This window comes from Mobula birostris, chromosome 5 (genome assembly GCF_030028105.1).
Source record: "Mobula birostris isolate sMobBir1 chromosome 5, sMobBir1.hap1, whole genome shotgun sequence".
In the NCBI taxonomy this organism is placed as follows: Eukaryota; Metazoa; Chordata; class Chondrichthyes; order Myliobatiformes; family Myliobatidae; genus Mobula; species Mobula birostris.
Window position 1 is genome coordinate 170934689 of NC_092374.1, and position 24487 is coordinate 170959175.

The 24487-nt window shown below is 44.1% G+C and overlaps 1 protein-coding gene across 1 annotated transcript in view; it reads right to left on the minus strand.

The window, feature by feature from the left end:
• The window catches only part of nalcn (sodium leak channel, non-selective), a 195788-nt gene that overhangs the window by 169045 nt on the left and 2256 nt on the right, over positions 1-24487 (minus strand). Inside the window, exons 3-7 of the mRNA XM_072258858.1 lie at positions 21158-21340; positions 13647-13730; positions 13418-13557; positions 11959-12087; positions 9250-9401 (exon numbers count right to left, since the gene is read on the minus strand). Of these exons, the coding sequence (XP_072114959.1) occupies positions 9250-9401; positions 11959-12087; positions 13418-13557; positions 13647-13730; positions 21158-21340 (688 nt within the window). The remainder of the gene's footprint in view (positions 1-9249; positions 9402-11958; positions 12088-13417; positions 13558-13646; positions 13731-21157; positions 21341-24487) is intronic.

The following is a 24487-nucleotide window of genomic DNA, read 5'->3' on the forward strand; positions in this document are numbered from 1 at the left end:
CACCAAAACCAGGCTACTAGGAGGAACAAATAGACTGGATTACGTTTATATAGACAGACATAGTACTTACAAGTCACCTCATGCACTTATCTTGGCCTCTTGGACCACATCTCCATAATGTTAATCCCAACATACTGACTGTTGAAAATGGAGAAACTAGTCAAGAGGTCACTCACTGTAAAGCCTGTCGAAGCAATCTTCATGCTTCAAGACTGTTTCAAATGGACTAACTGGCAGATGTTCGAGGAGGTCGCAACAAATGGAGAAGACACAGGTCAAGGAATATGCCTCCAATATCACTGGCTACATCCATAAGTGTGTAGACTATATTGGTACCAGAAGAACAGTCATGTCACGTCACGTCGAAACCAGAAACCCTGACTGAACTCAGAGGTGTGCTCCCTACTACAGCAAGGAATCAAGACTTTCATTCAGTGCTTTGGCAATGAGTAAAAGGCTGGAATTGAAGTCTAGACTGAAGGTTTTACAATGTTAGTTTAACCATGATCAAGCATCTCTCAGAGCAGCTAGGAGAAACTTCATCTTAGGCATCAAGAGGGAAAAGACCACCTCCACAAAAATTCCATGAACACCTGTCCAAAAAAAAATCCTTAGAATATGTGGTTAGGCATCAAGGGCGTTACTATGCAAGGAAAAACAGTATTGACTGACCAGTGATGCCTCCCTCCACGACACTTTAAACAACTTTTATACACATTTTGAAGCACACAACAGAACACCACCAATCCCAATTCCAGGTGAGTAACCACTATATTTAACACCAGCAGATGTGAGGAGGACTTTGCAGAAGGTCAACCCCCATAGGTGCAGGACCAGAGAATATCCAGGTTAAATAGTCAGTGTTCATGCCAGCTCACTGATGTCTTCACAGGCACCTTCAGCACTTCACTCATCCAGGCTGCTGTCCCCATTTGTTTGAAATCAGCCACCATCATCCCTGTATCAAAGCACTCCACACCTTTAGAACTTAACCACTGCCCAGTGGCATTGATGCCAATCACAAAGTGTTTTGAACAGCTGGTAATGGCACATATCAAAAACTCAATTCCTGCCACATTGGACATTCAACAATTTGTTTACAGATAGAACCACTCTGATAGCTGCATCTGTCATGCACCTGGCCCTGACACACCGAGAAAATAAGGAAATGTCAGAATGTTGGATTTCAGTTTGACATCCAATGCCATTCTCCCACAGACCTTGATGAGTAAACTCCCACTCTCCAATCTAAATACACCACTGTGCAACTGGATGCTGGACTTCCTGACCAACAAACCTTATAGTCGGGATACACATCTGCTTCTCCCCATCATCCTCAACACAGGTGCCTCCAGGGCTGTGTACTGAGCCCATTGCTGTACACTCTGCTACATGTGACTGCATGGCCAAACAACCGAGTAATCACATTGTCAAGTTCACCGATGACATGACAGTGGTGGGGCTCAATGATGAGATGGTCTGCAGAGCAGACGTGGAAGAACTTGCGGCCTGGTGCGAAGCAAATAACCTCTTCCTTAACATCAACAAGACAAAAGAGATGGTTACCAACTTCAGGAGAACTCACACCACTCTAGCCCTCTTTACATTGGTGGCAAAGTAGTGGAAACTGAAAACAGTTTCGAACTGCTGGTAGTGCACACCTTTCACAACCTCTCTTGGACCCAGATCACATCCTACACAATTAAAAAAGCTCACCAACACCTCTACTTTCTAAGGAGGCTGAAGAGAGCTGGGCGTGGCACATCTATACTCATGTTATTCTACAGATGCACAGAGAGCTTCCTAACATACTGCATTAGTGAATGGTACTGAAATGCATTATGGTGAACAAGAAGACTCTACAACAAGTAGTCAAAACTGCCCAACACATCACCAGCCTCAGCCAACTTGCCATCAAAAATACCAGAGAAAGCTGGGTAACATCATGAAGGATTCCATCCACCCTACTCATAGATTGTTTGCCCCACTCCATTCAGGGAGGAGGCTACGTAGCATCTACACCAGGAACCCCACACACAAAAACAGTTACTTTCCCCAAGCAGCAAGGCTGATCAACACCTCTACCTAATAACCTACTCCAGCCCACCACCCTCCACCACCATTACTTGATCATTTGTCAGTCATCTTATGTATAGGCATTTCTATATCTAGTGTTACTTTATGTACATACAATGTATTAGATTAGATTACGAGGACACGCAGTCCTCTTTTATTGTCATTTAGTAATGCATGCATTAAGTAATGCATGCATTAAGAAATGATACAATGTTTTTCCAGAATGATATCACAGAAACACATGACAAACCGACTGAAAAACTGACAAAAACCACATAATTATAACATATAGTTACAACAGTGCAAAGCAATACAGGTGTCCCCCGCTTTTCGAACGTTCGCTTTACGAAACCTCACTGTTACGAAAGACCTACATTAGTACCCTGTTTTTACTTTCAGGTGTTTTCACTGTTATGAAGAAAGGCAGTGCGCGATAAAAAGTCAGCGCACAAAAAAAATGAGCACGCACCCTGAGCAGCCGCTCTCCCCCCAGATTCGGAATGGCATTGCTTTAACACGCTGCATTGAGCAGCCGTTAGCAAGATGAGTTCTAAGGTGTCAGAAAAGCCTGAAAGAGTAAGGGTGTTACACTTAGCGTAAAACTAGACATCATTAAGCGTTTCCATCGTGGTGAACGAAGCAAGGACAAAGTGAGTTTGGCTTGTGGAAGTTGACGAAGATGATGTTGAAGAGGTTTTGGCATCCCATGACCAAGAACTGACAGATGAAGAGCTGATGCAATTGGAAGAGGAAAGGATAACAATTGAAACCGAATGCAACCGAATGCAGAAAGTGAAGCAACTGCTTGAGATTTTCGCTGCAATGATAAAGTACGACTTTAATTTTGAAAGGGTACGTAGGTTTAGGGGATATTTGCAGGATGGTTTGAGTGCTTACAAACAACTGTATGATAGAAAAATGTGTGAGGCACAGCAGTCAAGCAAGCCTTCCACATCAGCCACAGCAGATGACGAACCTCGACCTTCGACATTGAGGCGGGCAGTCATAGGAGAAGATGAGCTGCCTGCCCTGATCGACGATGAGATGACACCCCCGTATCCCACCACCCGGGCCCCGAATAGATACTGTACTGATTCGCAAAGAATGCAGCGGTAGCTGGGAGGCACACAGCACATCTTTAAGAAAAAAAGCCGAAACAAACATGCTAATTAATTAGGTGCCGCCTAGCACGTAATTAGTTAGCATACAACAGGAATTCTGCAGATGCTGGAAATTCAAGCAACACACATCAAAGTTGCTGGTGAACATAGCAGGCCAGGCAGCATCTCTAGGAAGAGGTACAGTTGACGTTTCAGGCCGAGACCCTTCGTCAGGACTAACTGAAGGAGGAGTTAGTAAGAGATTTGGAAGTGGGAGGGGGAGGGGAGATCCAAAATGATAGGAGAAGACGGGGGGGGGGGATGGAGCCAAGAGCTGGACAGGTGATTGGCAAAGTGGATATGAGAGGATCATGGGACAGGAGGCCCAGGGAGAAAGACAAGGCGGGGGGGGGACCAGAGGATGGGTAAGGGGTATAGTCAGAGGGACAGAGGGAGAAAAAGGAGAGTGAGAGAAAGAATGTGTGTATAAAAATAAATAACGGATGGGGTACGAAGGGGAGGTGGGGCATTAACGGAAGTTAGAGAAGTCAATGTTCATGCCATCAGGTTGGAGGCTACCCAGACGGAATATAAGGTGTTGTTCCTCCAACCTGAGTGTGGCTTCATCTTTACAGTAGAGGAGGCTGTGGATAGACATGTCAGAATGGGAATGGGATGTGGAATTAAAATGTGTGGCCACTGGGAGATACTGCTTTCTCTGGCACACAGAGTGTAGGTGTTCAGCAAAGCAGTCTCCCTGTCTGCGTCGGGTCTCGCCAATATATAGAAGGCCACATTGGGAGCACCGGACGCAGTATATCACCCCAGCCGATTCACAGGTGAAGTGTCGCCTCACCTGGAAGGACTGTCTGGGGCCCTGAATGGTGGTAAGGGAGGAAGTGTAAGGGCATGTGTAGCACTTGTTCCACTTACAAGGATAAGTGCCAGGAGGGAGATCAGTGGGGAGGGATGGGGGGGACGAATGGACAAGGGAGTCGCGTAGGGAGCGATCACTGTGGAAAGCGGGGGGGGGGGGGGGGGAGGGAAAGATGTGCTTAGTGGTGGGATCCCGTTGGAAATGGCGGAAGTTACAGAGAATAATATGTTGGACCCGGAGGCTGGTGGGGTGGTAGGTGAGGACCGGGGAACCCTATTCCTAGTGGGGTGGCGGGAGGATGGAGTGAGAGCAGATGTGCGTGAAATGGGGGAGATGTGTTTGAGAGCAGAGTTGATGGTGGAGGAAGGGAAGCCCCTTTCTTTAAAAAAGGAGGACATCTCCCTCGTCCTGGAATGAAAAGCCTCATCCTAAGAGCAGATGCGGCGAAGACGGAGAAATTACAAGAAGGGGATGGCATTTTTGCAAGAGACAGGGTGAGAAGAGGAATAGTCTAGATAGCTGTGAGAGTCAGTAGGCTTATAGTAGACATCAGTGGATAAGTTGTCTCCAGAGATAGAGACAGAAAGATCTAGAAAGGGAAGGGAGATGTATATTTTTATACACACATTCTTTCTCTCACTCTCCTTTTTCTCCCTCTGTCCCTCCGACTATACCCCTTGCCCATCCTCTGGTTCTTTCTCCCTGGGCCTCCCATCCCATGATCCTCTCATATCTACTTTGCCAATCACCTGTCCAGCTCTTGGCTCCATCCCCCCGCCTCCTGTCTTCTCCTATCATTTTGGATCTCCCCCTCCCCCTCCCACTTTCAAATCTCTTACTAACTCTTCTTTCAGTTAGTCCTGACGAAGGGTCTCGGCCTGAAATGTCGACTGTACCTCTTCCTAGAGATGCTGCCTGGCCTGCTGCGTTCATCAGCAACTTTGATGTGTGTTAATTAATTAGCATGTTTATTTCGGCTTTTTTCTTAAAGATGTGCTGAGTGCCCCCTGGCTATCGCTGCGTTCTTCACGGCAATATATCGGGTCGGCGGCCCGGAGGGTGGTGGCCACTGCACCACCCAGCCTGCGACGACTCAGTCTAACACACCATCATCAGTGTGCTCAGCGCTGTTTTTCCAATTCCGGTAAGTGATACTACACTGTACATACATTATTTTTACTTTATATAGGCTGTGTATTTTCACATGTTATTTGGTAGATTTGGCAGCTTCATAGTTTAAAGGTTACTGGAGAGTGCGTTTATGCCAACAGTGCTTGCGTGAGATTTTCGCTACGGAGATCTGTGCAGGCAATCATTGTAGAGAAGTATTTCTACTTTATATAAGCTGTGTACTTATCATATCATTCCTGCTTTTACTATATGTTACTGTTATTTTAGGTTTTATGTGTTATTTGGCATGATTTGGTAGGTTATTTTTGGGTCTACGAACGCTCACAAAATTTTCCCATATAAATAAATGGTAATTGCTTCTTCACTTTACGACATTTTGGCTTACGAACCGTTTCATAGGAACGCTCTACCTTCAGATGGTGGGGGAAACTTATACCATAATTTGATAAGAACAGACCATGGGCACAGTAAAAGTCTCAAAGTCTCTCGGAAGTCCCATCATCTCACGCAGACAGTGAACCTCCAGCACCGCAAACTTGCCGATGCAGCATCCTGGAAGCGTCCGACCACAGTCCAACTCCCGAGTCCGTCCGAAAACTCCGCGTCTCCGACCAGCTCTCCAACACTAGCACCATCTCTGCCAAGTGCTTCAACCCCGGCCCCTGCAATAGGCAAAGCCGAGGATTTGGGGCCTTCCCCTCCAGAGATTCTCAATCACACAGTAGCAGCGGTAACGAAGCTCGCATTTCAGAAGTTTCTCCAGGTGTTCCTCCGTGCTTCTCATGGCTGTCTCTATCAAATAAGGATTGTGCACAGCAGCCTAGTTAACACATATCGATATCATTCAGAATGGGTCGCACGCGCTGCGCTGTGCCGCCATCTCTCCTCCCTCCTCATACATGTATACTGGTTATCATACGCATTTACATTTATTGTGTATTTTATTATTATGTTTTTTTGTGCGCTGCATCCAATTCGGAGTGACAATTATTGTTCTGCATTACATTTGTGTACTGGAAATGACTATAAACAATATTGAATCTTGAAACCCAACCCGTCATTGGTTCAAGTTCCACTTTAGAACCTCAGGCTGCCTTGTACCGTAAAGGAATTAGTACGAATTATACACACTTTGCATTTCTAGCTGCTTTTTACAAGCTTTAAGTGCTCCACAGCCAAAGTAGACAATATTTCTGTGACCTCACATTTTGTGCACACAAAGCTCCTGTTAATTGATAATGACCCAGTAATTAAGGACATTGGAGGATCACTATTGGGGACGCAAGTGGAGCAATTTCTCTGACTCTCCTTCAGAACAATACTGTTCACGCAACCCAAGACAGTGCACAGTGCCAGTCAGAACAGAGACCAGTCTGGGTTGCAAGACTGAAGAAAGAAAAGCAATGAATAGGACTTTTGCACCAAAGTTTCAAACCAATGCACTAAATATCACAGGGTCCATGGTATTCTAAGGAATTCTATCCAGGTCAAGAGTTGAAAGTGAAATTTAGAGCAGAGTATGTTTTGGAGACTTCCCTGCCTTTGAGAGAATCTTCAAATCACGTCAAACAAAATTAATCTATGATTTGAGCAACAGGAGCAAATACAAAGGAAAAGTTTACTGCAGTATCATTATGTACCAAATGGAAACACTGTGTAATTCAATGTCTGTTTTACAACAACTTGGCATAAATACAGGAGGAAAAGTTGGAAAAAAGGGAATTTTCCAAGTGAATGGAGAGTTCAGATCTGAATATTGAATGAAATGGAAAACCTAACTGCAGGAATGTTGAACTTTACAATTCATTGAATACCTCCAAGTCAATCTATGAAGTGGTGAGATGCAGCCACTCAGCCCAAGTTTAAGCTTCCAAAGCAACACCGCCTGGAAACAGAGTTGGGGGGGGGGGGGTGGAATTAAAAACTGCAGATACTGGAATCTGAAATAAAAACATTAGACAATAGGCGCAGGAGTAGGCCATTCAGCCCTTCGAGCCAGCACCGCCATTCACTGTGATCATGGCTGATCATCCACAATCAGCATCAGTTCCTGCCTTATCCCCATAACCTTTGATTCTGCTATCTTTAAGAGCTCTATCCATCTCTTTCTTGAAAGCATCCAGAGACTTGGCTTCTACTGCCTTCTGGGGCAGAGCATTCCACATATCCACCACTCTTTGGGTGAAAAAATTTTTCCTCAATTCCGTTCTAAATGGTCTACCCCTTATTCTTAAACTGTGGCCTCTGGTTCTGGACTCACCCATCAGCAGGAACATGCTTCCTGCCTCCAGCATGTCCAATCCCTTAACAATCTTATATGTTTCAATCAGATCCCCTCTCATCCTTCTAAATTCCAGTGTATACAAGCCCAGTCGCTTCAATCTTTCAACATATGACAGTCCCGCCATCCCTGGAATTAACCTTGTGAACCTACACTGCACTCCCTCAATAGCAAGAATGTCCTTCCTCAAATTTGGAGACCAAAACTGCACACAGTACTCCAGGTGTGGTCTCACCAGGGCCCTGTACAGCTGCAGAAGGACCTCTTTGCTCTTATACTCAATTCCCCTTGTTATGAAGGCGAGCATGCCATTAGCTTTCTTCACTGCCTGCTGTACTTACATGCTTGCTTTCAGTGACTGATGTACAAGAACACCTAGAGCTCGTTGTGCTTCCCCTTTTCCTAACTTGACTCTATTTAGATAATAATCTGCCTTCCTGTTCTTACCACCAAAGTGGATAACCTCACATTTATCCACGTTAAACTGCATCTGCCATGCATCTGCCCACTCACCCAGCCTGTCCAAGTCACCCTGCATTCTCATAACATCCTCCTCACATTTCACATTGCCACCCAACCTTGTGTCATCAAATGCTGGAAACACTCAGAAGGTCTGGCAGCATCCGTGGAGAGCAGAGTTTATCCTTCAGGTCGTCATGCCTTTCCTAGGTTTTCTGTTTTGATTGGACGGTGGAGGGAGAGTGAGCAAAGGCTGACAATTCAATGAGCAGACACACCAACATAACAGCTGCTCAACATAAAATGACAAATATGGTTGATACTTAACCACAGCAGCAGCTGAGACCATTCTCCTGAGGATACTATTACAATCTACTAGAAGAAATTCAATCTGTCAAAATCAACCCACGATACCAGAGAAAATCAGAGACAGTCTTGTATTTCTACAACACCTTCCACAAACTCAACTCCAAGTGTCGAGAGGTAGAACACAGAACTGTTCAGCAGAGGAACAGGCCCTTTGGCCCACAACATTGTGTCAAAAAAATTAAACTGGTAATCAAAATTAAGTTTGTAATCATAAAGTAAGCACTTGCTGTTGTAATGTGGAGATTTCTGTAGCCAATTTACTGCAAATACTCTTCACAAGCAGCAGAGTAAAGTGACTGGAGTTACCACATGAGCGAGGCTATTGGAGTTCATGACTTTATATTAATTTTTTTTTTAAACTCTGACATTCTCCACTTTCAAGGAGAGGCGTTCACCCTGTGTGAATGGAATTGGTTTATTATTGTCACATGTACAGTAGAAAGCTCATTCACATCATTTCATTAAATAAGGCACTGAGGTAGCACAAGATAAATCAATAACAAATGCAGAATAAAGTGAAGTAAAGTGCAGCAGCAACAGAGTACAGTGCAGGTAGACAATAATATGCAAAGTCATAATGAGGTAGAAAGTGAGGTCAAGATTTCATCTCATCATACTAGGAAACCATTCAATAGATTTGCTTCCTAAATCTTCATTAAGTTTCCAAAACTTCACCCTGAAGATAAGCCGCTGAGACTTGGGTATCGGGAAGGCAAGATCACTGAGCATTTCTGAATGATCAGGATTTAATCTCAAGGAACTGCCCCATGTAAAGGATTGCCCATGTAGGGTTACAACACATTCCCTCTCATCAAATAAAGTTACACACTTTAAAGATATTTACAAACTATTTCACAGGAATAAAAACAATCTGTTCCAAGGGATAACAGCCCCAGATTAGTGAAGCCCAACCTTGTTTGGTACCAGTGAACAATACAATAAAACTCAGGACTGACCAAGTTCATTGAATCCACTGTAGCCTAGCTCCTGTCTGGTCAGGCCAAGTTCTTCCAGGTCCATACATTTAAAGCCCAGTGGACACTGGTACCCCTCTCCATCTGGTGAGCAGTGGGTGTCTGGGATGGCCAAGTTATTCCAGGTAACGTTCCTGCAAATTCACACCAAAGTAATCTCACGTTGAGGGCAAAAATCAATTTAACGAGGAGGTTTACAACTGAAGAATATATATCACCAACCTTAATTAGGGAACACCAAAAGTATACATGGTCCTGCCCCTCACTAGTCTTTACCCCTAACCCTCTCCATCTTCCATCAGCACTCTCTCATTCTACCTGTCTCCCTCAAACTTTTACTCAGTTTCCCCATAAACCCATTCTGCCCTTCATTTTAACAACTCCCTGTGAAGGCAAATTCCATTCCACATTCTCCTCAGTCTCTCAAACACTTAGAAATTTCATGCTGGATTTATTCAGAATCCAGGGACAAATAGCAGAGTGGGTTGTGAGCTGGCTTCAGGACAGAGGAAGAAGAGCCAGCTCAGTGGCAGTCACCTGGTTGAGATGTGCTTATGCTTCCTCCCACTATCTCCATCCTCTCAGTGTTATCCAGCCACCACCTCAGCTCTTCATCATGGAAGCAAGTTCCATATTTCCCTTCCCCCCACCATTCTCCTAAATTTCTGACTAGATTTATTGACCGCAACACCAGTACCAACCTACCCACCGTCAAGGACATATACATAAAGATGGTGGGAAAAGGCCAGCAAGATCATGAAGGATCCCAGCCACCCTGCTTATGGATTGTTTGCCCAACTCCCATCAGGGACGGGGGTACGCAACATCACCAGAACCACTGGACTCAAAGATAACTATCTAACTTACACCAGCAGGCTAATCAACATATCTTCACCCAATAACCCACACTATCACCACTACATACACGTCACATAGTGTTACATATAATCAAGTCTGTGTAGATACCCCTATATTGTGTATAGGATTGCTTTTATATTTATAGTGTTCTTGTTGTATTCTTTAGGCTCTTTTTTAAATGCTGCATCAGATCTGGACTAATAACCATTTTGTTCTTTTACACTCATGTACTGAAGAATAACAATAAGCAATCAAAAATTTTGAACTGAGAGGTTAACGGTGGAAAGTGTGACCACCTTCAGGTTCCTGAGTGTCAACATCTCATAGGATCGATCCTAAACCCAACACACTGATGAAATCACAAAGGAGGCATGCCAGTGGCTCTACTTCATTAGGATTTAAGGAGATTTGGTATGTAACCAAAGATTCTTGAAAACCTACAGTGCCTATAAAAAGTATTCACGCCACTTTGGAAGTTTTCATGTTTTCTTGTTTTACAACATTGAATCATAGTGGACTTACGAGGGGTGATTGATATAGGAGCGTGACAACCAACTTTCAATGATTCAGGAACAGCTTTTTCTCCCTGCCATTAGATTTCAGAATGGTCTATGAACCTATGGGCACTACTTTTATATTTGTTTAGCACTATTTATTTGGAAATTGATAGTAATTTTGAAAGTGGAAACCCCTTCTTTCTACTCCGATTTAGAGATTCATCTCATGTCAAAGTTACAGTGGCAGAATTTCCAGCCCACCCTAAATGAGAAATGTTGCTGGCACAGGAAGGCTTGACAACTGTATATTTTGGGACTGTTTTCCTTGAGACGAAGGAAGCTGAGGAGTGATCTTAAGAGGTTAATAACCTCATGGAGGACAGAGAAGGCAAACAAGTCCCCTCCCCCCGCCCCCCCCCCCCACCAGGTATGGCAGTTTAAAATTACAGGGTACAGGTTTAGGGTGGAAGGGGAAGATTTAAAGGATATCTGAAGGGCAGTTTTCTCCCCCCATTCACAGAATGGTCAGCATGTGAAGCGAGCTGCCAGTGGAGGTGGTAGAGGTGGATACGAATATAACATTTCAAAAGACAGGTACAAAGATAGGAAAGGTTTACAGGGACACGGGTCAAAGACAGGCAAATGGGACCATCTCAGATTGGCATTTTGTTGAGCATGGACAAGTTGGGTTTATGGGCCAGTTTCTTTAAAATTATGGTGGTTAAAGAACAAATGTTCTCACTGGTGGGCTGAGGTAACTAGAGATCAGTACAAAGGTGGTCACCAAGAAATTAGTGGGGGAATTCAGAACCTTCTTCACCCAGGTGGCGGCAAGAATGTGGAACTCTTTTGCCCAAGGAGAATCCAGTACCAATTCACTTGGGGTAGACTGGACAAACATGTGCAAAGACAGAGAGACACTGACAGATAAAATGAAGATAGAGGATTCAAGGGAACTGGCATAAACTGGCCTTGTTTCAGTGCAGTAATCTTATGAATCTGCATATCATGTGATCTTATGAAAGACAGTTTAAATTCATTGCAGTTTAAGAAGTTATTTACTAATAAATTTGACTGAGATCAACACAAAAGCAAGTAATAATTAGGACATGTCAGACATGAACTAATAATGGGTTGATTACTTTGAACCACTATGGACTTTTTTTGTTCTAATTGCAATCCATCTTGTAAAAAAAGGGTACAATTTGTGCTTTTTTAAACTGCGAATGTTGCTTTTCTGATGCAGTGTGTCTGTGTTGCTGCAAGTTTTTCCATCGCACCAAAGCATATGACAAAAACACGAATTTGAGAAACAGTGGCCGGAGAGACTTCTCACCCTGGCTGAGTGTCATTGGTCACACAGTGGTAGGTGAAGGTGCCGAACATCTGAACTCCCAAAATTCCATACAAGAGTAGGAAGAAGAGAAGGAAGATGGAGACACTCCAGATTTGCTCTCCTGATCGCCTAGAGCACAAGAACACAAGAAAAGCAGGCAATGAATATTAACATGGCATCTCAGCGATCACTCCGCAGTCCGTATGGTTCTGCAATAGACCTGCTCGGCTGTGTCAGATAGTTGGCCCTGGGTTTGAGTCCTGCTCACGGAAACCAGTCTCCCATTTATAATTCTTGCTGTCTTGGCAAAGTAATCAAACACACTATCCATCGCAGACATTCTCTCTTCTCACTGGGGAGAAGCTATAAAAGCCTGAAAGCACTTATCACATTCAAATACAGCTTCTATCCTACTGAATGGTTCGCTAGTATGCCACGACGGACCTGACCTCACAATCTACCTTATGACCTTGCACCTTGTTACCTGCCTGCACTACACTTTCTCTGTAGCTGCTTCCTACTGCCTCAATGGACTGCATCATGAATTGATCTGTATGAATGGCATGCAAAACAAATTTTTCCACTGTACTTGCTACGTAAAATAATGCAAGGGTGGTAACTAATAGTGTAGTCAGGAGTGTAGCCCCGTTTCAGGTCAGCCGCTTCTGGGTTAGGGAGGGGGAGGTTGCTCAGCCAAAGAGCTGTCTTTTTTCTCAAGTTGTAAGAAATTTCCAAGGAATTCAGAGCAGGGATTTCCCCCACCCCCAGATAGTACTTCAATGGATTCAGTGGATTCATTATCAAAGTACGCATGCACTATACAACCCTGAGATTTGTCTTCTCCACACACAGCCAAGAAAACAATTCAAAGAAAAACCCCCACATGCAAAAAAGACAAATCACTCAAACAGCAATAAGAACATCACCCCAACACAAAAATAAAATCATGTAAATGGCAACAAGAACAAGCGAAAACAGAAAAAAAAAGTGTTCATATTCAGTTCAGCTCAAATACTGTATGTTCCTAATATGTACATGTTATTCAACTTTCCAGTGGATTACCAGTTGATAACCATGTTGCCATATTCAGCTCAGTCTGTGCCAACCATCAACCACTCGATTACACTGTTCCCATTTTACTCCCACCATCAATTGCCCCAGATTCATGTCACAGACTGAGGACAATTTACTGCAGTCAATTAACCTGCCTGCATGTGAGAGGAAAGCAGAACACCAAGAGGAAACCCACGCAGTCACAGGGAAACTGTGCAAACACACAGACTGCACTGGAGGTCAGGATTGAACCCAGGTCTCTGGAGCGACAAGGCAGCAGCTCTACCTGCTATGCCACCCAAGTAATTGGAGTTACAGTGCCCATACATCAAAAGTACTTTATTGTCTGTAGAGCTTTGGAACACATGAGAAAGAATCTAGAGAAGTGCAAATCTTTTGCTCTTACTTCAAAATATTCGTAATCCTAGTGCGGGGAAGCTCGAATCGGAAGTAGATTCGAAACGCTCGAATCATGATAAGCGGTCTCGGGATCCGCAGCATGCTAAGTGGGGACATCTGGTCGACAATCTGAGCGATTTCAAAGACCTAAAGAGAAAAGGGTTGGAATTTGTTTGAATGAGGTTCAGAGGACCACAAGAAATTTTCCTGACCGAGCAGACAACATTGGACAGCACCTGCAGAACCAGGGACACCCAGAGGCAGAAGACCATGAAACCATCAAACACACACCAGCGATCTTTCACGTACGAGTTATCACCCTGGGAAATAAAAGAAAAGTTTGTCACCGATCACTTTTGGGCAAAAGGTCACCATATTCAACCTTTATAGCAATTGGGACACATATTCAGAAGGTAATAATCTACAAGTAATGAATCTGGCATAACAGGTAGATTGGAAGAGGCTGTTTCCTGTTACTTCTAATCCTTTGGCAATGAATTGCAGCTAAGTTTTGCAGTTATAAGTAGTTAGAAACAAAAAGACAAAGATCACAGTTTAATCAAACGCAATTAAAACCCATCTGGTCCTCACAACTCAGTCTACTTGTTTGTCAGAGAATCAGGTGACTGGCTGTCACGTTCAACCTTCCACGTCGAGAATAGAGTTCCTCTCTTTTCCTTTAATTCCCAGCCCACCTCCAAGCCTGGGGACACAAGATGATGCAGATGACAGAACCCGGAGCAACAATGGACCAAATGGTTCAAATAAAGGGTCTCAACCCAAAAGATTGGATGCTCATCTCCCTCCATAGATGCTGCCTGACTCAGTGACGTCCTCCATCAGATTCCTGCTTCACATTCACTCTATGCAAGGATATGACACTTCATTTTCTCTGTTCCTGTCTCCTCCCAGGTGGCTTGTTGATCTTTTTGTGCACCAATCACCCTAAAACAACAATACTGGCAGGTTTGGTATTTGTCTTGCATTGTTAGTGAGGGGCTTGTGCAGTGCACTCTGCTTGGCGTATTCCAGAGAATCAGAAGCAACAGACAATCCACTATCCTATTACGCTGCACAATTTGTACAAGTGACAGACTCAGAATCATTCCACTAATGCCTCACTGGCTGCTTTTCTTCCCATCTATCATTAGATTTCTGAATAGCTCATGAACACTAGCTTGCTATTCCTTTTTATGCACTATATTTTTGTAAATTATAGTAATTTTGTCCTTGTATTATACTGCTGCCACCAAAAAAAAAAACAAATTTCATGTTATCCAAGCCATTGATAATAAACCTAATTCTGATCTTCCTGTCCTGGAGACATTCAATTTTCCGTTCGGTCTGGAATGCACAGTCAAATCTGGTCAGACATGACCAAGAGACTGTCAATACTGGAAATCTGGGGCAACACAACACAGCAAGCTGGAGGAACTGAGTTAGGCAGAATTTTTGGAGGGAAATGGACAGTCAATTTTTCAAGTTCAGATCAAGGATCTCAACCCAAAATGTTGACTGTCCACTTCCTTTCATATATGCTCTGTTATCCACAGTGTTAAACACAGAACACAACCGGCACTTCCATCCAAATGCTGTAGTGAATTTTTAACCTACTCCAAGATCAATCTAACCTTTCCTTCCTACCTAGCCCTCCATTTCTCTTTGTTCTAAAATGTCTAAGGATCTCTTAAATGTCCCTACTATATCTGCCTCAACCTGTTCCCTCCAGCTCAGTCTTGGTTGAGGTGAGTTTTAGGGAGGGAAAGTCAGAGATCAGAGCCCAGGTTCCAGTTTGTGATGTGGTCTGGTAGATTTAACTGGGGAGTGCAGAAAAAGACTGAAGTGAAAGATTTGAGCAGAACAGCCTGTTTCCATGCTGCGTTCTCTGTGATCTATGACCTGTATGATGTGATTTACTTGTGAACTCCAAAGGCAAGGGAGAACAGAAAAATCTTTATTCAGAACAGGAAGAGCAGAATGTATTGTAACTGGGATCACAGCGGAGCTCTTCCTGCCTTTACAATCAAACCACTCTACCAAATGCTCGGGATAAGTCATCAAACTGGGAAGAAAAAACAGAAGGCAGAAAAACTGAGTAGGTGTTAGGAACAAATAAAGAAATATCCTGCTAGATCTGGAGGGATTGTCCTGAAGTCAAGAATGAGGTCATAGCACAGGTTAGTCAGAGATGACCTGTACCAGCAAACAAGGAAGGTAAAGAGAAGTAACGGAACTTCAGTACATGCTCTCCCTTTATTCTGCAAATTAGTTTCGATTAGAAACCTGTGACAAAGTACTGACTGAGTCACACATCAGCTTTGCAGGCAAGAAACTAGAAAAGTGTAGAACCAACTGTTCTACAAGTTACTAGAAACTTACAGACAAACAGGTGATTATACAAACATAAATGTAAAGAAAGTAAAACTACAAGAAAAAGCAGTAAAACTGCAAGCAGAAACAAACAGTATAGGCATTAATGCAACAATCCTCAACACAAGATCCTGAAAGTAAACGACAAAGCTCAGCAGGTGTCTGTGATGCTGGTGACAGGCGCTAGTGACAATACAGGCTGATGCCTGCTTTCAATACAGTGCTCATCACTAATCTGAACAGGGCGGCATGGTAGTGCAACACTTCACACTGCTAGCTGTAAGATCTGTAAGGAGTTTGTACTTTCTCACCGTGACAGTGTCGGTTTCCTCTCTGTTCTCTGGTTTCCTTCCACTTTCCAGATATATGGGTTAGTAAGTTGTGGCCATGCTATGTTGGTGCTGGATGCATGGCGACACTTGCAGGCTGCCCCTAGCATATCTCTGGACTGTGATGGTTGTTGACACAAAAGATGCATTTCACTGTATGTTTTGATTTGCATGTGACAAATAAAGCTAATCTAAAACTACTGCCATTTACCCTCCAAGAGGACCACAGCCTTGTTGTGGGGTTTGGAGGCTTGCTTGCATCAATGACCCAGAGGGTTATGTCGGCTGGAGTCAGAACTTTATGCGTTGGCTCTTGGTAGAGTCACCCATTCCAAACAGGTCAAACAGTAGAGGCCAGACTAAGAGTGGTCTACTGGACCTTCAGATTCAGGGGTTCAACTCAGGGTTAACAACCTTGACTGATAAAACAAAATTGTTACGGAAACTAATAAGAATCCTTGTACGTCTAAGTGCAATCGTATTCCTGGAGTCTTCAGCTGGGACTTGCATAACTGACTGTAGTGAAAACTAAGAAACTACTGACTTAAGACCATAAGACATAGGAGCAGAATTAGGCCATTTGGCCCATCAAGACATGACGAAGGAAGCCCTGAACACCGCCAGAGATAGAGGACCTTCATTGCTGCTCTAAATGCCAGCAGCATAATGGGCAGTAAATAAATACCTGCGATCTGCACTGTAAATTGGACTACATTTCAGACGACTGCTCAGGCAAATAAAGACACAGGCAGCAGCAAGGCAACACGTATCTGACCACAAAAACTCACATCAAATTCCAGCTTCACCAAGGTACTAACAAAAAAGGGTTAAATTACAATGAAAAATGGGTACACTCCAGCAGGACTTGCATTCCCCAGGATATGGCAGACAAGAATCCACCAGCTGTTCAAACCATTCAATGAATTGATCAGTAGATAAAAGAAAACTATCCCCCTTGAACAAGATCCTTAAAAGGAGATCCTAAAAACAAGAGGCCAGAGTGGGGGACGGGATGGGTTTGTGGTGGGGGTGACATCAGGAAGTTGTTCCACACATGCCTGGACCTGCCTCCCTCGAGAGCACTGCAGGGCCAGAGTGTGAATTTGGAGGATTTTTCCAGAAAAGCAAGACAGGGAGGTGAGGTTAACATCAGCTGTGACCCAACCACATGATAGAACAAGGTCAATGGACTGAATCCTCTCTCAATGTGAGTCTAAACTGGTGAGAAGGCATTGGCCACCTCGAAGCTGCAAAAGATGTGGGGAGAGCAAGGAAGACTCGGGAGAGAGGGAAGGTTCTTTCCCAGTTCTAGTCAGTGGCTGAACAACATTTCTTAGCTTCCAAACACAGAAATGGGGTGTGTGTGTGGGGGGGGGGGGGTGGAAGAGAAGGGGAAAGAGTTGAGAAAGTATTTCCCCCAAAGTTAGCGGTACAGATACTTTCTTTAGCACCCACTCTGCTTCCACCTGCACAGGATACACAGCAGCAGCAGCCCCTCTTCAATATTCAAAGGCCAAGAACATTCAGAGGAAAACGGAGCAGTCACACTATACTCAACAGGCTAGTCCACAGAACACCCACAAACACATGCAGAAGCAAATTTACTGTTGCTGAAAGCTCATCCAGTCCAATGAGATTCCTGATGGTCTTCCCAAGCCGTCCCAAGTCTGAAATCACGTACTGAGTGACACAAGTTCAAAGCAGTCACTGCAAGTCTCAGGCAGAAAGACCAGACTAACCAAGGACACTGAGGGGCCAGTACCCATATTAGAGAACCTTCCTGAAATCGTGCTGAAGGGTGTCGGCCCGAAATGTTGACTGTACTCTTCTTCATAGACGCTGCCTGGCCTGCTGAGCTCCTCCAACATTTTGTGGTGTTGCTTGGATTTCGAGCATCTGCAAATTTTCTCTTGTTTGTGATTAGAAAACCCTCACACTGTGTACATTCCTTAAACAAACAAAGGTAAACTGATATAAATCATGCCATTGCTACCATTAGGAAGGAGGTACAGGAGCCTGAAGGTATCTCTCTCACTCTCACGTACACACATTTATTTATCATTTTTATTATCAGCTATCAATGTACTGCTGCTGCATTAGAAACTTAACAACATATGCTGGGTGATAATACACTTGATTCTGATCAAGCGGGATGAATGTTTTAAGTGTAGGGTTTCATTTTGCAAATTCTTATTAAGTATATTTTAAGGTAAAATATTAGCTGTCTGCAATGTCTTTGGCTGCAGAGGAAAACAAGTGGTTCCATTGGGTAGAACTAGCATGTCCCAGCACCTCACGAAGTCTGAAAGCACACTGAAATAGGACGAAATACAGCCATCAGTGCACCACGTCTGCACCAAACTAATCAGATACCCAACTGAAGCCTTCTGCTCACACAATATCCCATCATCTCTCCATTCTCATGTGCCTACCTAAAGCTTCTTAGAACCTAGCACTACCAGTGACAGCATATTCCAGACTCCCACTAGTCTGTAAAAGAAAATTGCTCCAAACATCATCTTTGAACCTAACCCCCTTACCTGAAATGCATGCTCGAGCATTAGATCAAAGCTCAAAGTAACTTTATTATCAAAGTATAAATACATCACTGTATACAACCCTGAGATTCATTTTCTTCCAGGCATTTACACAGTAAATAAACAACAGAATCAATGAAAGACTGCACCCAACAAGACAAACAACAATGTGCAACAGACAACTAATTGGGCGAGTGAAAAAAAGAAAAAAGGTAAGCAATAAATATGGAGAATGTGAGATGGAACGTCCTTGAAAGTAACTCCACAGCTTGCAGGAACATTTCAGCAATGGGGTGAGTGAATCCGAGTGAAGTTATCCCTTCTGACTCAAGAGCCTAATAACTGAGGGGGAATAATTGTTCCTGAACCCTTTAGTATGGGTCTTGAGGCTCCTTTACCTCCTTCCTGATGGCAGCGGTGAGAAGAGAGCATTGTCTGGGTGGTGGGGGTCCATGACGACGGATGCTGCATTCTTGCTACAGCGCTCCATGTAGATGTGCTCAGGGTAAGGAGGGCTTTATCCATGACGGACTGGGCTGTATCCACTACTTTTCTGTAGGCTTTTCCATTTAAGGGCATTGGTGTTGCCATACTAGGCCATGATGCAACCAGTCAATATACTCTCAACCACACTTCTACAGAAGTTTATCAAAGTTTTAGATGACATGCTAAATCTTCACAAATTTCAAGAAAGTAGAGGCACTGTCGTGCTTTCTTTGCATTGGCACTTAAGTGTGGGATCCAGAGCAGATCCTCTGAAATATCACTGAGGAACTTAATGTTTCTGATCCCTTCCACCTCTGATTCCCCAATGAGTTCTAGCTCATAGCCCTCCAGTTTCCTCCTATAGTCAATAATCAGGTCCTTGCTCTTGCTGACATTGAGCAAGAGGTTGTTTTGGCACCACTCAGCAAGATCTTCAACCTCTGCTATATGCTGATTAGTCACCACCTTTGAATCAGCCAACAACAATAGTGTCATCTGCAAACTTAAATACGACATTGGAGCTGTGCTTAGCCTCACAGTCATAAGTCTAAAGTGAGTAACGCAAGGGGCTAAGCACATAGCCTTGTGCTGCATCTGCACTGATGGTGATTGTGGAGGAGATGTTGCCAATCTGAACTGACTGGGGTCTGCAAGTAAGCAAGTCAAGGATCCAGTTGCACAAGGAGATACTGAGGCCTAGGTCTTGAAGCTTATAAGTTTTGAGGGGATGATAGTATTCAGTAACTATTTGATCCTGGGAAAAAGGTTCAGATTATAAAGTTACGAGGCAAAGATTAACTTCTGCCAGCTCTCTCAAGTTTCTTTCGGCAGAGAACACAACCTAAATTTGTTGAGCCGCTACTTATCGCACATGCCTTCTAATCTAGATAGGATCCTGGAAATGAGAAGATACGAGGGCTCGAATTCCTTTCCCACAGCATGTGGGAACACAGTCATCACATAGAAAGTAATGGTACAAAGAAACATTTCAGGGGCAATTGGGAACAGCCTTCCCTGTGACATGGCCCACAATGACAGTGGAGGTAGGAATTCTGCACCACAGATGATTCTAAGCTGTCATTAATAACTGATACAAGGCAAGGAGTATTTAATACTAGTGACAGCCAGTCCACTGATACCATTGTGCCATGCCCTAATCTCAATTCTGCCATCAGCTAGGAGGTATAGTTTGTCATCCTCCTTCCAAGAATGGGATTTCCCTTCCTCCATCACTGATGTTGCCCTCACCAGCAGCTCCTCCATTTTCTGGACATCTGTGCTCAACTCGGCCTCTTCTCACCTATCTTTCACCTCCCCCAAGGTTCCTTCCTCCTCTCCTTCCTACTATGGTCCACTATCCTCTACAGCTTCCTTCCTCTCCAGCCCTTTACCTTTCTTGCCCACCTGGCTTCACCCACCTCTCTAGCTATCCTCCTTCCCCCACCCCCCACCTTTTATTCTGCCATCTTCTGGAATAATATATAGAACAATTACAATATTCGTGCAGATCAATTAATTGCAACAGTGTATTAAGGTGAAAAGACTTCAATGGAGCAAAGGTAAATTGAACAAGGTAAAACAATAACAGAATGTAGAATAAAGTACAACAGTTATAGAGAAATTGCAGTACATACAGATACAAGCTCATAACAAGATGGATTGTCAACCATCCACCTTATTGTACTAGGTGCTGCTCAATAGTCTCATAGCAGGAAAATAGAAGCTGTCCTTGAAACTAGTGGTACATGATTTCAGGTGTTTGTATCTTCTGTCCAAAGGGAGAGGGGAGAAGGGAGATTGAAACCTGAAGATTCACAAAGTCAAGGCTCAACAATTGCTTTTTCCCTTTGCCGTCAGGTTCTTGAACTCACCTGCAGAACCCTAACTTTACTCTCTCTCGATTTGTACTAATATTACATTTAGTTTGTCATGTATGTGTAATTAATTTATGTTTGTGCTTCTGTGGCAAAAAACTAATTTTCATGACACTTATACCCTGTGGCAATAAACCTGAGGTGAACATACCTTGACTATGCCTCGAATATGCATCTTTGCAATCATCTCTGAAGAATACAAGAACATGAGCAGGGTGTCCAGGGTGAACGTTACATACTGCAGCGGTGGGTAGTGCTCGAAGGTCTTGGGTGTGTTCATGCAGACGGAAATGACGCTGATGATGGCACAAACTCTCAGCAGAGAGTGGACCCACTGCACACAGAGAAAACATTAGTTCCCCCAGCAGGAAGAGTGAAACATGGACATTAAATGTATTTTTACTGTCCCTTCATAACACTTCAAAGTGCATCACACCCTGCAGTGCATCAGTGCTGTTAACTAGGAAACAGCAGTCAAGCTGTGAACCATAAGCTCTGACAAACGTTGACAGTTACCAACTAACCCACCTATATTTATTGAGGGTGAAATGCTGGCCCTCAGGAGAGAATTTCCTACTCCTCAAAACAGATCATGAGGCCTTTACAGTGCAATGTACCCAGGTCTTAGTGTCGCATCTGCACTGCATCAGTACTAAACTGGATGACTTGTGCTCAAACCTCTCATGTGGAACTCAAACATCCAGCCTCCTTCATCAGAGGAACCCTCCAAGCTACAGCCAACACCTTGGGAGATAGGTAGCAACTTCGTTACATACTCACACACACAGGAGGGCAGAAGAACTCATTCCTCAACCCAGGATTGGTACAGATATTAAGGAATACTATCTCTATCCATTATTCATCCCAATCTCTGGCCTTTGCCAAATTACACACTCCAAGGGCAACCACAGCCCACCAAGTTGAAAAGACAAGTGCAGCAGATGCCTAGGAGGGGCCTAATAGAGGTGTACAAAATAAAGTACAGCATGTGAATGTAGTTCCCCACTAAATTGATCTACAGTTCGACCGTTTCTACATTTTTTAATACAAAAAATTTATTTTCCTCACAGAAACAAATAAAGAAAAGCACAGATAGGATAGATAATAGGAAACGTTTTCAGAGCTAAGGTATCTGGGTTTCAGAACGGATGAAACAGCAGTGTGCTACCTGAGGGTGTATACTGTAAAGTCAATAGACAATAGGTGCAGAAGTAGGCCATTCGGCCCTTCGAGCCAGCACCACCATTCACTGTGATCATGGCTGATCATCCACTATCAATATCCATTTCCTGCCTTATCCCCATAACCTCATAAGTCAGCTGCCTGAGGGTGTGGTAGAGAACAAGGATTTAGACAGGCATTCCAATTGCTCAGTAAAGACACTACAGACCAAATATGATTAGTGTGGATGGGTACCTGACTATCAGCATGATCATGATGGGTCAGATGGCCTGCTTCTAAGCTCCCTGATTTCTGGTGACATACAGATGTCTTATCTTTCAGAGATTCCTTAAGGTTGTTATAGCCAGGGGTGGTGGTGGGGATAGGCTCCCATTATCTATTAAATTCTCCCAGTGGTATGGATCTCAAATAGCCTCTGACAGCCAAGTCCAGCTCCTGGCCTTCACGTGTGGCTTAGCTACTAAGACTGGCAGAAATGTTTCTACCGACAAGAGAAGGGGCAAAGGCAGGTTACTGGCACCTTAAAACCAGTTAATTCAGGCAGGCGAGGCTTGTCAGCCATGGTTGGCAGCTCATGTAGGAGAAAGAAAACTAATCTCAAACTTCTGCTGCCTTGTGGCTTTTCCCACTCATGGAGAAGGCTTTGGGAGTAAACCCCAAGGGGAAAAATAAAATCAGGAACTGGAGTCCCTATAGCAGTCCTACATTGAATTCAATGCTGACTAACAACTCCTGCGAAACTGCTGGTGCCAAGCTGTATCGATCTGCCATTCCTTTGGATTCATCAGATGCAGGGAGAGGGGAAGACTGCTGCATGGCAACAACTTGCTCTCCATGTCATATGCCCTGGTTTACATACCATGTAGGCGTGCTGTGACGCAACATCCGTGCTTGACCCTGACCAATGGAGGACCTCATGCTTTCAGAATCCCTCTTGGACTCATTGCAAGCTGCATGCCTCTCTCAGTGAACACCCAACTTTCAAGACTGCCCGACTACGCCAGTTTCACTGCAGGTCACAAGGGCACCTTCAATTCTTGGTGCCTGCTGAAGTACCAGCGTCACTGCCTGCCAACCATGTTGGGGATTGCAGGGGATAAACTCACACACAAACATCTGAAGGAAGCTGATCCCATTAGAAGTGAAATTGGTTCACTAATCAGTTCACTGTATATTCTGTCCTCACAGATGGTGTTCGAATCTGAGCGAACACGGCTATTGGCTACAGAAAGTCACCCTTGTCCTCCTCCACCCATCACGTTCCAACACCCCCACCCACATCAGATGGATGGTACTCTTGATGAGTGAGCCAAGTGCTGTGGGAGGACACGGGGTCAACTCACTCTGGTGCTGACAGGACAGTTCTGCAGAGATGGGAGAAGCTGGGCCTTCTTACTTAGGATACGGGATGTAAAGAGGAGACAAAGGGAGGTAAAGAGGATGTAAAGATAAAGTCTTCCACAGCATGGAGGACACAAGGAGAGTCTGCCACCAGGAGCAGGACACTGAGTGAAGGAACTGGCAGGAGAAGCAGAGGGGAGAGGAGGGGAATGCTGTCATGCAGTGTAAGCTATGATCTGGGACACACTGCCTGAAAGGGCAGTACAGACAGATTCAACAGGAACTTTCAGAAGGGATCTGGGGAGACTAGGAAAGAGGAAAGGTACGTGAAACCCGTGAGTGCAGCTCTTTCAGAAGCAATGCAGATTACACAGCTACAAGCACATGATAATCATACTACATGAACGAAGTTACAGGGAAAAAGGGAGTGGGTGGCAGGAGATGGCGAGTAGGTGGGAAGAAACTGGGTTAGAATATCACTGACACAGCGCAGACGGCCTAGTTCTGAGTTTTCTATGTTACGTGATAGTGAGGCAGGGCCACTTCGTCACAGCTCTGGGTCTTTAGAACGAGTTGTTGATAAGCATAAACAGATCAAATAGGGCCAGGCAGCAGCTCACAGCCAATTACTGAGACCAACTAAAGATGAAACCCTTCACAGACTTCCCAGATTGTGTAGCTTTAAGGTGGGAAACAAGCAAGTGGCTGTTGGACTAGAGGTATTGTTTTCTGTACAATTACAACCATTTATAGCAACAATTCTGAAGAGAGCCACAAGAATTAAATCCTTGGATTGATATAGCACCTTAAATGGAAAAATGTTGGAATATCCTCCAGAAGGGGACACCCAGACAGAGAAGCATTGACAGTACGCCTCAGAGGAAATGACCTGACCGAGAGCCTGGTCCAATTGCAGAGCTCAAGGCTCGGACAGCTAAAAACACGGGCGATGGTAGTC